This window comes from Chlamydomonas reinhardtii, chromosome 17 (genome assembly GCF_000002595.2).
Source record: "Chlamydomonas reinhardtii strain CC-503 cw92 mt+ chromosome 17, whole genome shotgun sequence".
Lineage (NCBI taxonomy): Eukaryota > Viridiplantae > Chlorophyta > Chlorophyceae > Chlamydomonadales > Chlamydomonadaceae > Chlamydomonas > Chlamydomonas reinhardtii.
Genome location: NC_057020.1, coordinates 3,419,217 through 3,429,893, shown reverse-complemented (window position 1 = coordinate 3,429,893; position 10,677 = coordinate 3,419,217). Strand labels below are relative to the sequence as shown.

Genomic DNA, 10,677 nt, shown 5'->3' with positions numbered 1-10,677 from the left:
ACACACTTCACATAAGGGCAGCATATCACATTTCTGTAATTCTGCAAGTAACTTGACAGCGACAATTGGCAATTTTGACTAGTTTAACTGTACAGCGGTCGCTCAGTGACTGTTGGACAACGCGATAAATTAAGAATGACAAAATAAGCATGAGCTTGCTATCAGTACTTGGTGCGGAACAGCCGCGAGGCTGGCTCAGTTGCTCGGCACAGCTGCAGCCGCGCTTCTCGTCGAGCTCGGGGCCTGGACTCAGGCCTGGACTGGGCACAGGCTCAAGAGCAAGCCCCTGGATATGGGCGAAGCGGGGTGGCCGGAGCGGCCAGCTGGCTACTGCCGCTCAGCCTGTGCCGGGACAGTCACACCGTGGCGATGTGACGGCCCGTCGCGAAGCCCCTGCTGCAGCTGCGCTCAGGCGCTTCGAGACACTGTGGATTGAGCATCGGCGAGAGCTGCAGTTGGGCAAGTCGTCAGCGGCCGCCATTCTCGATGAAGTCAGGAAGGTACGCTTTCTCATACCCCAAACGCCGTCGCCTCGACCCCGCGCATCCCCACCCGCTGTCTGACACCTGGTGGCGTCGCAGGGTCGCCTGCCGTGTGACGCCGACCTGCTGCACCGGCGCGCCCGTGCCCTAATCCAGCTGGACCCGCTGCTGCCGCACCTGCGGCTGCGGCAGCTGCTGTCGGACGCGCCGCGCGCTATCCTTGCCCACGAGCCGCAGCTGCTGCTGCAGCGTGCCGCGCACCTGGCCGCCCTGCTGCCCGGGCACGACACCACGCACGTGCTCATGACCGTGCTGCCGTATATAGACCGTGATGTCAGCATAACCGCCGCCAACTACCTAGAATTGGACTTCGTGTTCGGCGCCGCATTCGGCGGCGCGCGCCTGCCGCCCAGCGCCTTCGCACACCTGCTGCGATCGCCGGGGGCAAGCGTCCTGCCGCCGGTGCCCATGGCACCAAACCCGGGTACAAGAGCCGCCATGCAGCCTACAAAAGTGGAGGCGCAGCAACAGCTGCCAAAACAGGAGCATGCGCAGCCAGGGCATCAGCGGGAGGACATGCAAGAGGGGGCGGCAGTGCTTGATGTCTCGCCGAAACCGCAGCAGCCGGCAGGGGAGGTGGCCGCCCAGCGGCGGCAGGATGCGCAGGCGCGGGCGCAGTCCCGCGCGCAGGCGAGCAAAGGCTTCGTGGACAGCGCGGCCCTTGTGCGCCGTCTGCAGGTGCGGGGCTCGGTCAGGGCAAGCCTGGTTGCTCATTCCCCGTACTGGATCCGGCTATGGCGCTAACTGCTGCATGCAAACAAGCGCGTGCCTAAACAGTGGCCCATCTCTGCTTACCGACCTTGCAGACCTTGGTGATGCTGTTTGGTCGAGAGGTGGCGTACGTGGGCGTGCAGCGGCGACCACAGCTCATGGACCGGGACCCGCACGAACTCGCCGCCCGTCTGCTGCAGATGCTTGCAGCGGTGGATGCGCCGCGTCCATCAGCACCTGCGCACCCTACAGGACCGCAGTCTACAGGACCGGCCGCACGCTCACCATCAGTCCCTGATGCACCTCCTGCATTGTCAGGTGACGCAACAGCTGCCGATTCAACTGCGGTCCTAGCTGCTGCAGTGGCAGCCCGCGGCCGCACGGCGAGCCGAGTGCTGGAGGAGGCGCCCGAGGTGCTGGACCTGGAGCTGGCGGATGTGCGGCAGCGGGTGACAGACCTCAGCGCCAGCCTTGACTGGGGCGGCGGCCAGGTCTGTCCTTGCATTCAGCACGCAAGCCCAACGCTCACTGCTGTTGTTTGACCACACCTGCAGGACAGGTTGCACTCACCTAGCAGCCAGGGTGGCCCTCCTGCCGTGCGTCGTGACCGTGACTGGTGCGCGGCTCGCTCTGCCTTTGGCCCTCTCGCAGGTGTCGCAACTGGTGCAGCACAACCCCGCAGTGCTGCTGCGACCGCCGGAGGCGTGCCGTGAGAACCTGGCCCGCCTGCGGCTGTACGCGCTCAGGCGCCCCGACACCTGGTTCACGGAGCTGGGGGCGTACCTGGCGGCAGGTAGGCCGGGCAGTCCTCCCCCGGCTACAGCCCCACACGCCACACCCTCGGCTCAACTAGCAGCCACTGTGGCTGGACCGACAGCACCAGCGGCATTAATTCGAGAGCAGGGCTTGGCGGCGGGGACGCAGGAGCTGGAGCCAGAGGTGCTGGCGATGGTGGGGCGCATGGTGTGTGCCGAGGATGAGGTGCTGGACCGGTTGGAGTACTGCGTGGTGTCTGGTGAGCGGGCCGGCGCCAGCCTGCGGGAGCTGCTATGGGAGAGCCGGCTGAAGTTTGTGAAGCAGTGTCCGCGCTACAGCCGCTGGTGGGCGGAAGCGCTGGCGCGGCAGCGGAGCGAGGACGGGGACGTGTTCGGGTTTGGGTCCGGCGTGGGCCTGGGCTCGGACGGGCGAGGGGAGGCGGAGGAGCTGGGCCAGGGCCGGGCGCATGCGGGGGGCCTGGACGCGCTGCTGGAATGGACGTACTAGGAGCAGGAGCAACTTGGCTGGGGTAGGCGGGGTTGTCTTTGCGCGAGGGGTGTGGGGTGGGCCCGGGGGGTGGGGTTGAGAGCGTCTGGGGAGAGGGTTCAACATAACCGGCACGACGGCACGCTCCCATGCGGGCCTGTCATCTGATTTGCTATTGTCTTTTGCCTACACATCGCTTTGATATTGCGACAGTCTTGTGCAGTAACGAATATTGACAACAAGAACGTACCTATCGGCTGTGCTTAGGGAACCTGCGCCTTCGAACACGCATTTTGTCCTTGAACGCGGCGTTGATTTGTGGCGTTGGTAGGCAGTCCTAGCACCATGGCTGGGACCGGCACTTACCGCTCTGGGAGAAGCCAGGTAAGCTTTGCGGTTTGGCAAGCTTGTTTGGGGCCGCGATGGCCATCGGCGGGCACGTCTGCTTGAAGCCTTTCTAACACAGTTCGAAGAAAGAGAGGACGTAAAAAAGAATCGGTTGAATGTCATGGATAGTGTGAGTTTGCCCTAGGAGGAGTATGCCAACTTTATAACTTCGGAGTTCGGGCGCTGCGCATAGCGGCTGCGGCGTGTTTCAAAACGATGCAATTATTCACGGTTACGTCGTCATGCACTTGGATTGCTGGACCCTTGCAAATGTGCGGACGTGTCCAACCCGAACTCACTGCAGTCGCGGACGAAGGCCACGCATCGGGACGACGGATGCGTGGCATGCCGCACCGCATGCTGTTGCTGCTGCAAGAACTGGTGAGCATGGGTGGGAGAGCTTCACCGGGGAGGCCTAGGAGAGTAGGAGCAAACAAAGTGGGTTACAGCATCCACATTGTACCGTACTAGTTTGGGCCCCATTTCAGCACCGGCACGCCCCCAATCCTGCAATGCAGGTGCCACGTCTGCGGCGTGCGTAAATGCCGCGCGCAACGGGAGAGCAAATGGCTGAACGGCTCGCTAAACACTGAGTATCTTCGAGAGTACCCACCTAAGTCTGTACCGCTAGACCGGCGGCGACCAGGTGCGTTGCGTCCCTGCATTCCCGGGATGCGGTATGCCAGGAAAAGTGCCGCAGTTAGCATACTGCATTACTGCATACAATATCCATGGATGCATCCCATCGACGATCTGCACCGTTGTCAGCAAATTGACAAAATGTTGACCAGCATGATCAGGCCATGCCAAACGCTATACGGTATGTATACGTGTGTGTGCGTGTGTGGCCACTGCGCAGGGAACCCGCTGCTAGACAGCGCGCCCTTCTACGGCCAGACCACCAACCGTGCCGACTACACGCCCAAGCAGGGGCGCGCACAGTCAGCCCGCCGGGCAGAGGGGCCGCTGGCGTCGTTGCCCTTTGACGGGCGGACGACCTACAACGGTGAGGGCGTCGTGTTGGGGCTTGTTTGGAAGCGACGGGGTGTTGCCCAATCACTCGACGGACCCCCGGTGCCAGCCCATCTAACGCCTGTCATGTCGTAATCTCCTGAATCCGGCAGATGAGTATATTAAGAAGCAAGCGGACCTGGACCGGCGGGCCAAGGGGCCAGACGCCTCGTGGTGAGTGACTGAGAAACAGGGCATTCAGATGGAGCGCTTGGGTCCGACTGGGGACTGTGTAAGAGCATTTGCACGTCAGCACGCGCAGTGTGCACGTCAGCGCACCGTAAACCATAGAGTGTGCCGCACTGCCGCATTGGCGCCTTGCGTACCACGTCCTGCGTGTCACCGCCTCCTGGGCTCCCGGACACGCACTGCCACACCATGCATACTAGCCCTGACCCTGCTGCTACCCTACAATCTTCTCTAACAATCTTTCCTCCCGCCCACTCGGCTCTGCTTCTTCCTCCTTCCCCAGGTCCGCCCCTTTCGTGGGTGCCACCACGTACAACACCGAGTACGTGCCCAGGCAGGTGCGGCCCTGGACCGCGGAGCCGGGCCGGCCACTGGTGTCCGTGCCGTGGGACGGCACCAGCGAGTACCGGGACAACTACACCAAAAAGGCGGCGGCGCCGCCTGACCTACGCGCCAGTGCGCCGCTGCTGCCCAGCAATCACGTGCCCACCATCACCACCTACGGGTGAGCAATGGGCTGGCGGACAGGGGCGGGCATACCATGTGTAAAACTAGACAGTGGGCCATGACATGAAAATTGAAGAAGCCTGACCTGGCCGGTGGCTGCTGCAACCACCGACCGTCGTCAGGCCCTCGCCACGACCATGATTAACGTGCTATGACCGTGAACAAGCCTCAAAGTGCGTCCCTGTTCAATGCACGCTGTGTGCAGGCATGACTACGTGCCGAAGCCGTTCGATCTGCGGCAGAAGCTGGAGTGTTGCGATGATCCGCGCCACCCGGCGGAGCACCCACGTATGGTGCAGTGCTGCGAGCGGCCCTGGATCAGCTGCGCCTCCTGCGCCGGCAGCAGGCCGGGCACGGGGCTGCGGCCGACCGGGCGCACACGCACGCGCTGAGGGGCAGAAGGTTGAGGGGAGGGGGGTGGCGCGGCGAGTGCAACTGTGGAAGTTTGTGACATATGATGATGCAGGCACGTGATGCAGGTGTGGTGGACAATGATACGCGTGCCGGTAGGATCCGTGGATACATACTGTGGCGTCGAGCGCGAGGAAGGAGAGGGGCTCCAGCTAACTGGTAGTAGAACGTGGCCTGCTGGTAGGCAAATAGGCAGGAGTGTTCAGGGCTTTCTGCGCAGGTGTGTGCAGCGAAGCATCCGTCAATCCGTGGTTGGTGGCAGTGAAGGCCACCCACGTTTCAGACAGGGCAGGACAGGCAGCGCTGTTGTGGGCGGAATGATTACACCGTGGGAGTGATTGTGCCTAGTGTGCTGGGGGCTTCATGTCAAGGGAGGCAATGAGACTCGTTGGCCTTCGCCGGGCCGCTACCTTCAGTTTGGAGGCCCATGCAGGCCCATGCGTGTGGGCACTGACATGCCACATCTGAGCATACGGTATACAGTACACGAACTGCTAGGGCCTTAATGCGAGTGTAATGCGGTAATGTAAGAGTTCATTAGGCACACGACTTTGATCTGCAGTTCTGCGGTGTTCATCTGGGCTGGACAGTGACCGTGTCCATCCTGCCGGGCCAGCCAGTGCGACGGCACGGGCCGCACGGCTGACAGCAGCAGCCTTGCCCCCGCCATGTTCTCGCCGCCAACCCTCAGTGGCTGTAGTGCGAGACGTGCGTGGTGAGTATGGGCCTGGGCGTGGGTCTAGGGGGAGCTCGCTGAGCGCTGTGGTGGTGAAGGGGCTGACGTGCCACCCGCCGTGCACGGTCCATCACACTCCATCACACCGGGCACGCTGTCATGCCCAATGCCAATGGCGACCCCCATTCCCCAATGCATTTCCCCCGCGAAGCAAACCGGCCTAACCCTCACGGACCATACAGTTTCCCCTGTCGCACTTCTCACCGACACCGCTGATACTTACAGTGACACTATACAAGAGACGAGGCACCTGCTGTGCAGTCCAGGAGTCCCGCCAAGATGTTCCTGACACGAAGCGAGTATGACCGTGGTGTTAACACTTTCAGTCCAGAGGGACGTTTGTTTCAAGTAGAGTACGCATTGGAGGCTATCAAGGTGCGCGCGAAGGAGCAGATCCAGCCTTACAAGAGCCATTTCGCTCGCCCGTTCGGCCAAGCACTCTTACTGTTGAATTGCTTTTTTCACAGCTTGGCTCGACGGCTATCGGCATTTGCACCAAGGAGGGCGTGGTGCTTGCGGTGGAGAAGCGCATTACATCGCCTCTTCTGGTGAGTGGAAGAGGCATCGTGAGCATCGTGCAGTCTTGGCATGTGCCGAATGTTGCGTTTATGGTTGCAGGAGCCCAGCAGCATTGAGAAGATTATGGAGATCGATGAGCACATGGCGTGCGCTATGAGCGGCCTGACCGCTGACGCGAAGACGTTGATAGACCACGCGCGTGCGGATACGCAGGTGGGGTGTTTGGGGGCCTCAGGGGAGATAGAGGTGTAGGCAGGGGGACACACAGGCCATTCGATGGGGCGTCTCGGGGCGGCGGGTGGGGGGCGGGCACTCGAGCACGGCAGACACCTAGTGGCAGTTGTGGTGAGACGTCACGTCAGCGGGTAGGAAATAGAGGCGAACTCTGATGAAGTACCGGGGAATGCAGTTGGAAATGCACGTGGGTATGTACTGCATGCAAGGTTCACGGGTTAAACTTGACCACCGCGCCGCACCTTGCCTGCAGCAACACCGCTTCTCATACAACGAGCCCATGCCGATTGAGTCGACCACCCAGTCTCTGTGCGACCTGGCGCTACGATTCGGCGAGGACTCGGACGAGGGCGGCGGCATGGTGGGTAGGGGCGCCCGGTCCAGGGGCGCGGAAAGTGCAGATCTATGCTTAGGCAGGCCAGGCTGAGCGTCACACGTGCCCCCACATGCTTGCGGTGACACTTACAGTCAGGTGCGCAGTAAGTTTGAAGGATCGACGTCCCAGCTGATGCTTCCTTTGTGCCTCTGTTTCCCTCGCGTCGCAGAGCCGGCCCTTTGGCGTGGCGCTGCTGATTGCCGGCTGGGACGACCAGGGTCCCGCTCTGTGAGTGCAGCGCCTGTCACAGGGAGTGCGCGGGGGTGGCCGCTTTGCAAGCAGCGAATTTAATCGTCGCAATGGCCCAGCACCTCCGGATGGGTGCACTAGAGGTGCCACGGGGAAGGTGCTGGCGGTTGCTAACATCGCTATCCGCCTGACCTCTCCTGCCCGACTGCCCGTGCCTGCACCCATGCCGCCCCCCCCCCCCCTGCTCCCGCCACCCGACTCCCCAATGCGACCCCACAGCTACCACACCGACCCCAGCGGCACGTACGTCAAGTACAGCGCCAAGGCCATCGGCAGCGGCAGCGAGGGTGCGCAGAGCAGCCTGCAGGAGGCATTCAAGGACAAGCCCGACATGAGCCTGGCGGAGGCGGAGGTGCTGGCGCTGTCCACGCTCAAGCAAGTCATGGAGGAGAAGGTGAGTGTGCACGTATGCAACGTGGGCGCCAGGGGATGCAAGTCTGGTTCGGCCGTGGCTTACCGGGACCCAGAACTCGAAGCGAAGTGGCAGAATGGGAAGAAGGTTCAGCCTCAGCCTTGCTCTTGGCTGCCCCGTTTATCGCGTCTGGGGACGGCGGCAGGACGGGCCAGGGATGATGGGGAAAGGGCTGGCTGATGGACTGTTGGGGGCCGCCAAGAGAACTGTTTGGCAAGAGGAGAATTGGGGTCCTGTTGTGCTCGGGATGGCGCGCTAGAGCAGTGCCTGTGACGACTTGAGGCTGCGAGTGATCGGCTAAACGCGTTGATATGCGGTCATGCTCGTTGATGTTTGGTTGATTCTCGAAGCCTCAAACTGCTTGTGCGCTTTACTAACCGGTGATGTCATCGCACCCGGCCCCTCTCTCTGTCCCACCAGGTGACGGCCACCAACGTGGACATTGCGCGCGTGGCGCCCAAGTACCACCTATACACTGAGGCGGAGGTGCAGGCGCTCATTGGCCGCCTGTAGATAGGCAATGCGGCATTCGGCGCAGCGGCAGCATTGGCAGTGGTAGCCAGTAGAGGTGTGCAGCTGTGCCGTGCGGATCTGGGGTAGCTTAGGGCGCTTGGGGTGTGTTGGTGCAAGGGCGGAGCAGGATGAGGAGGAGGGGTCATGGGACCGCAGGCGCGGCGCCCAAGCTGGTGGTGAAGGAACAGGGTACTGAGTCGGCGTTCGTTGCCGGGGGCGAAGGCACAGCAAGTCACGTCGACACGCATGATGAAGCTGCAGAGGTGGTGCCTTCGGAGGGATGTTAGGGGTGGCAAATGACCTATGTGTCCAGCAGTATCAGTACTTGGCTCGTTGGCCGTACACAATGGTGCTTTCTCCACGCTCAGATGGCATGCAGTGGCCCTCAAGACAGCATGCCCCGGGATACACGCGGGCTGGGGCCGTAGGTTGGTCAGGCCCTGCTGGTGCACAGGCTTCAACACGGGGAGGCCCGCAACCGCTCGCACGCGTGCACCGTGTCAGCAGCTCACTAGGCTAGAACTTCGTACGCGTATCCAACATTAAAATACAGAACCAGGAGGTCGGGGGGAGACGGGTCAGGCACCAAGGCACGCATTCCCTGCGAAACTTCGATACACCCGGCGAAACCCCGCGTGACACTCGAGCTACTCGTTCGCTCATACGCGTTTTGAAAGGGATCCTGAGGCTGCTTGTAGGTAGCGCAGCCTCAGAACAGCGCAGTCGGAAAATGCATTCAGATGCCAATTCTGCAAGCTGGTCCGCGGCTTCGCGGTTGAGGTCATTAGAACATTTAACGAGGTCTTCGCAAAGCAATTCAAAGGCTGTGGGCAAGCGAAGACCACTTGCCGCGGTGCATCTGCAAAATGACTGCACGACAAAGTCGGATCTCTCACTGCCCCCTGCGCGCATTTGCGAGCTCCTGCACAAATTTGGTGCATACTTGTCCTCGTCTCTCAAGTATCACCTCAATTTATCAACCAGCAACAATGCAGGCCCTGGCCACTCGCCCCTCGGCTATCCGCCCCACCAAGGTGGGCAGGCTCAGCATGTTTGTGCAGCAGAACGATGATGTTTTGTCAGAGTCATGGTTGATCAGCAGATGGCCTCGTTTTGTATTGCTGGCGCCAGTAGTAGGGGCACCGCCGTGGCGTGCAGCTGATGATTGCGCTCAGCGCAGCCGGCGAAGCACAGCGGGCTAGCGAGTCAATGTTTGTCGGCAGCTGCTCCATCGCCAGGCTCTTGGAGCAGCTGCATTCGGAGCTCTTTGTTCTTCACTTGCATTCTGACCAGGGCCGGCCTTGGTGGTGTCCTATCGCAGGCTGCTCGCCGCTCCTCGGTGGTTGTGCGCGCTGATGGCTTCATTGGCTCGTCGACCAACCTGGTGAGCTAGCGTCGTGTGGCGCCGGGAGCCTATTTGCCGAACAATCGTTTCGTTGGAGGCTCCTTCGCGTCCGCAAGTGGCGCTAGCGTGCATGAGCAGCTATGATACAGTCAGATCACACATTCATTCATATGATCTGAGACCTCTCTTGGCTACGGGACCGTGGGTTCCGGGGCACACCGGGTGACCCAACCGGCGCCCGCCTCTTCCCCATGGCTACCCCTCTGGCCACCTAGTCGGAGCTACGCTCCAGCGTGGCGCCCGTGTTTCAGCTGGGAAGCAGTGCATTCAAACAAATGTGACGAGCACTATCGCAAAGGAGCAGCCCAAACCTTGGCCTTAGGAACGCATCCATGACACCTGAATATCGCCTGCCCTTGTGCATGTAGATCATGGTTGCCTCGACCACCGCCACCCTGGCCGCTGCCCGCTTCGGCCTGGCCCCCACCGTGAAGAAGAACACCACCGCTGGCCTGAAGCTGGTGGACTCCAAGAACTCGGCTGGCGTCATCTCCAACGACCCCGCTGGTGAGTCGTTGTCGGCATGGGGTCAGGGCAGGCGGTTGGTGTGGGCGATGCATGTTGGGTGCCGGAGGTGGCTGGGAAAGCTGCAGCGTTACCTGGGGAGGCACTGCAAATAGGTGTCGGGACGGCGCTCTTATCGAGTTATTGGCGGTCTGAGGGGACAAACCCGCCGTAGTGCAGTACAAAAATATGCAAGGACACAGGGCAAGATGTGTACCCAAACGTTAGCTCATTAACGCCGTCACCCTCGGCAATGAAAGCACGAACTAGTCACGTATGTGACCCTTCGCCCGGTCCCCTCTCCGCAGGCTTCACCATTGTGGACGTGCTGGCCATGGGCGCTGCTGGCCACGGTCTGGGCGTTGGCATTGTGCTGGGCCTGAAGGGCATTGGCGCTCTGTAAATGGGCTCGCCGCGGCTCGACATGAGGAGGCACGTCCGTTTCACGGCGTCAGTTTTGCCCTAGCAGTGTACAGTAACGTGTGGTGGTTGAGGTAGAACGTCCCAGCGGAGGCGCCTGGCTGCGCATGGGATGCACGGCCAGCATCGTGGCCATGGAGCTGACGCAGGGACGAGGCGATCAAGAGGCGAGAAGATAAAATCCGAGTGACAAGAAACTCGCGCGGCCGCTAGCTATGGCACCCATGGTACCATGCGCCGCCTAGCGCTGTTGTGTAACGTCTGGCCGTGTGAGCATGTCCGATCCCTACGTGCGGAGGAGGGATTGCT

The 10,677-nt window shown here is 61.4% G+C and overlaps 4 protein-coding genes across 4 annotated transcripts; all 4 read left to right on the top strand.

Moving 5' to 3' along the window:
• Positions 1-32: 32 nt before the first annotated feature.
• CHLRE_17g724450v5 (uncharacterized protein) lies at positions 33-2,628 on the top strand. Its single transcript, XM_043072315.1, has 4 exons — positions 33-500; positions 582-1,220; positions 1,349-1,744; positions 1,905-2,628. The coding sequence occupies exons 1-4, from the start codon at positions 150-152 to the stop codon at positions 2,514-2,516; spliced, it is 1,998 nt and encodes a 665-aa protein (XP_042914774.1). The 5' UTR covers positions 33-149; the 3' UTR covers positions 2,517-2,628.
• Positions 2,629-2,707: 79 nt separating this feature from the next.
• Positions 2,708-5,542, top strand: CHLRE_17g724400v5 (uncharacterized protein). The gene is made up of 7 exons (XM_001697180.2): positions 2,708-2,879; positions 3,187-3,263; positions 3,401-3,528; positions 3,742-3,888; positions 4,007-4,067; positions 4,366-4,587; positions 4,795-5,542. The coding sequence occupies exons 1-7, from the start codon at positions 2,841-2,843 to the stop codon at positions 4,979-4,981; spliced, it is 861 nt and encodes a 286-aa protein (XP_001697232.1). The 5' UTR covers positions 2,708-2,840; the 3' UTR covers positions 4,982-5,542.
• Positions 5,543-5,902: 360 nt separating this feature from the next.
• On the top strand, positions 5,903-8,588 carry CHLRE_17g724350v5 (uncharacterized protein). The gene is made up of 7 exons (XM_001697179.2): positions 5,903-6,111; positions 6,204-6,284; positions 6,355-6,468; positions 6,743-6,850; positions 7,035-7,093; positions 7,334-7,508; positions 7,947-8,588. The coding sequence occupies exons 1-7, from the start codon at positions 6,016-6,018 to the stop codon at positions 8,037-8,039; spliced, it is 726 nt and encodes a 241-aa protein (XP_001697231.1). The 5' UTR covers positions 5,903-6,015; the 3' UTR covers positions 8,040-8,588.
• A 104-nt stretch (positions 8,589-8,692) lies between these two features.
• CHLRE_17g724300v5 (uncharacterized protein) lies at positions 8,693-10,640 on the top strand. The gene is made up of 4 exons (XM_001697178.2): positions 8,693-9,073; positions 9,361-9,423; positions 9,813-9,951; positions 10,257-10,640. Exons 1-4 carry the CDS (start codon positions 9,029-9,031, stop codon positions 10,349-10,351), a joined length of 342 nt encoding a protein of 113 aa, XP_001697230.1. The 5' UTR covers positions 8,693-9,028; the 3' UTR covers positions 10,352-10,640.
• Positions 10,641-10,677: the final 37 nt, after the last annotated feature.

Coding starts and splice junctions, on each gene's coding strand:
- CHLRE_17g724450v5 (XM_043072315.1), top strand. CDS start 150: ATGAGCTTGCTATCAGTACTTGGTGCGGAACAGCCGCGAGGCTGGCTC. Junction 501..581: donor TTCTCGATGAAGTCAGGAAG/GTACGCTTTCTC, acceptor GTGGCGTCGCAG/GGTCGCCTGCCGTGTGACGC. Junction 1,221..1,348: donor CCCTTGTGCGCCGTCTGCAG/GTGCGGGGCTCG, acceptor CCGACCTTGCAG/ACCTTGGTGATGCTGTTTGG.
- CHLRE_17g724400v5 (XM_001697180.2), top strand. CDS start 2,841: ATGGCTGGGACCGGCACTTACCGCTCTGGGAGAAGCCAG. Junction 2,880..3,186: donor ACCGCTCTGGGAGAAGCCAG/GTAAGCTTTGCG, acceptor AACTCACTGCAG/TCGCGGACGAAGGCCACGCA. Junction 4,068..4,365: donor AAGGGGCCAGACGCCTCGTG/GTGAGTGACTGA, acceptor CTCCTTCCCCAG/GTCCGCCCCTTTCGTGGGTG.
- CHLRE_17g724350v5 (XM_001697179.2), top strand. CDS start 6,016: ATGTTCCTGACACGAAGCGAGTATGACCGTGGTGTTAACACTTTCAGT. Junction 6,285..6,354: donor GCATTACATCGCCTCTTCTG/GTGAGTGGAAGA, acceptor TTATGGTTGCAG/GAGCCCAGCAGCATTGAGAA. Junction 7,509..7,946: donor AGCAAGTCATGGAGGAGAAG/GTGAGTGTGCAC, acceptor CTGTCCCACCAG/GTGACGGCCACCAACGTGGA.
- CHLRE_17g724300v5 (XM_001697178.2), top strand. CDS start 9,029: ATGCAGGCCCTGGCCACTCGCCCCTCGGCTATCCGCCCCACCAAG. Junction 9,074..9,360: donor CGGCTATCCGCCCCACCAAG/GTGGGCAGGCTC, acceptor GTCCTATCGCAG/GCTGCTCGCCGCTCCTCGGT. Junction 9,952..10,256: donor CATCTCCAACGACCCCGCTG/GTGAGTCGTTGT, acceptor CCCTCTCCGCAG/GCTTCACCATTGTGGACGTG.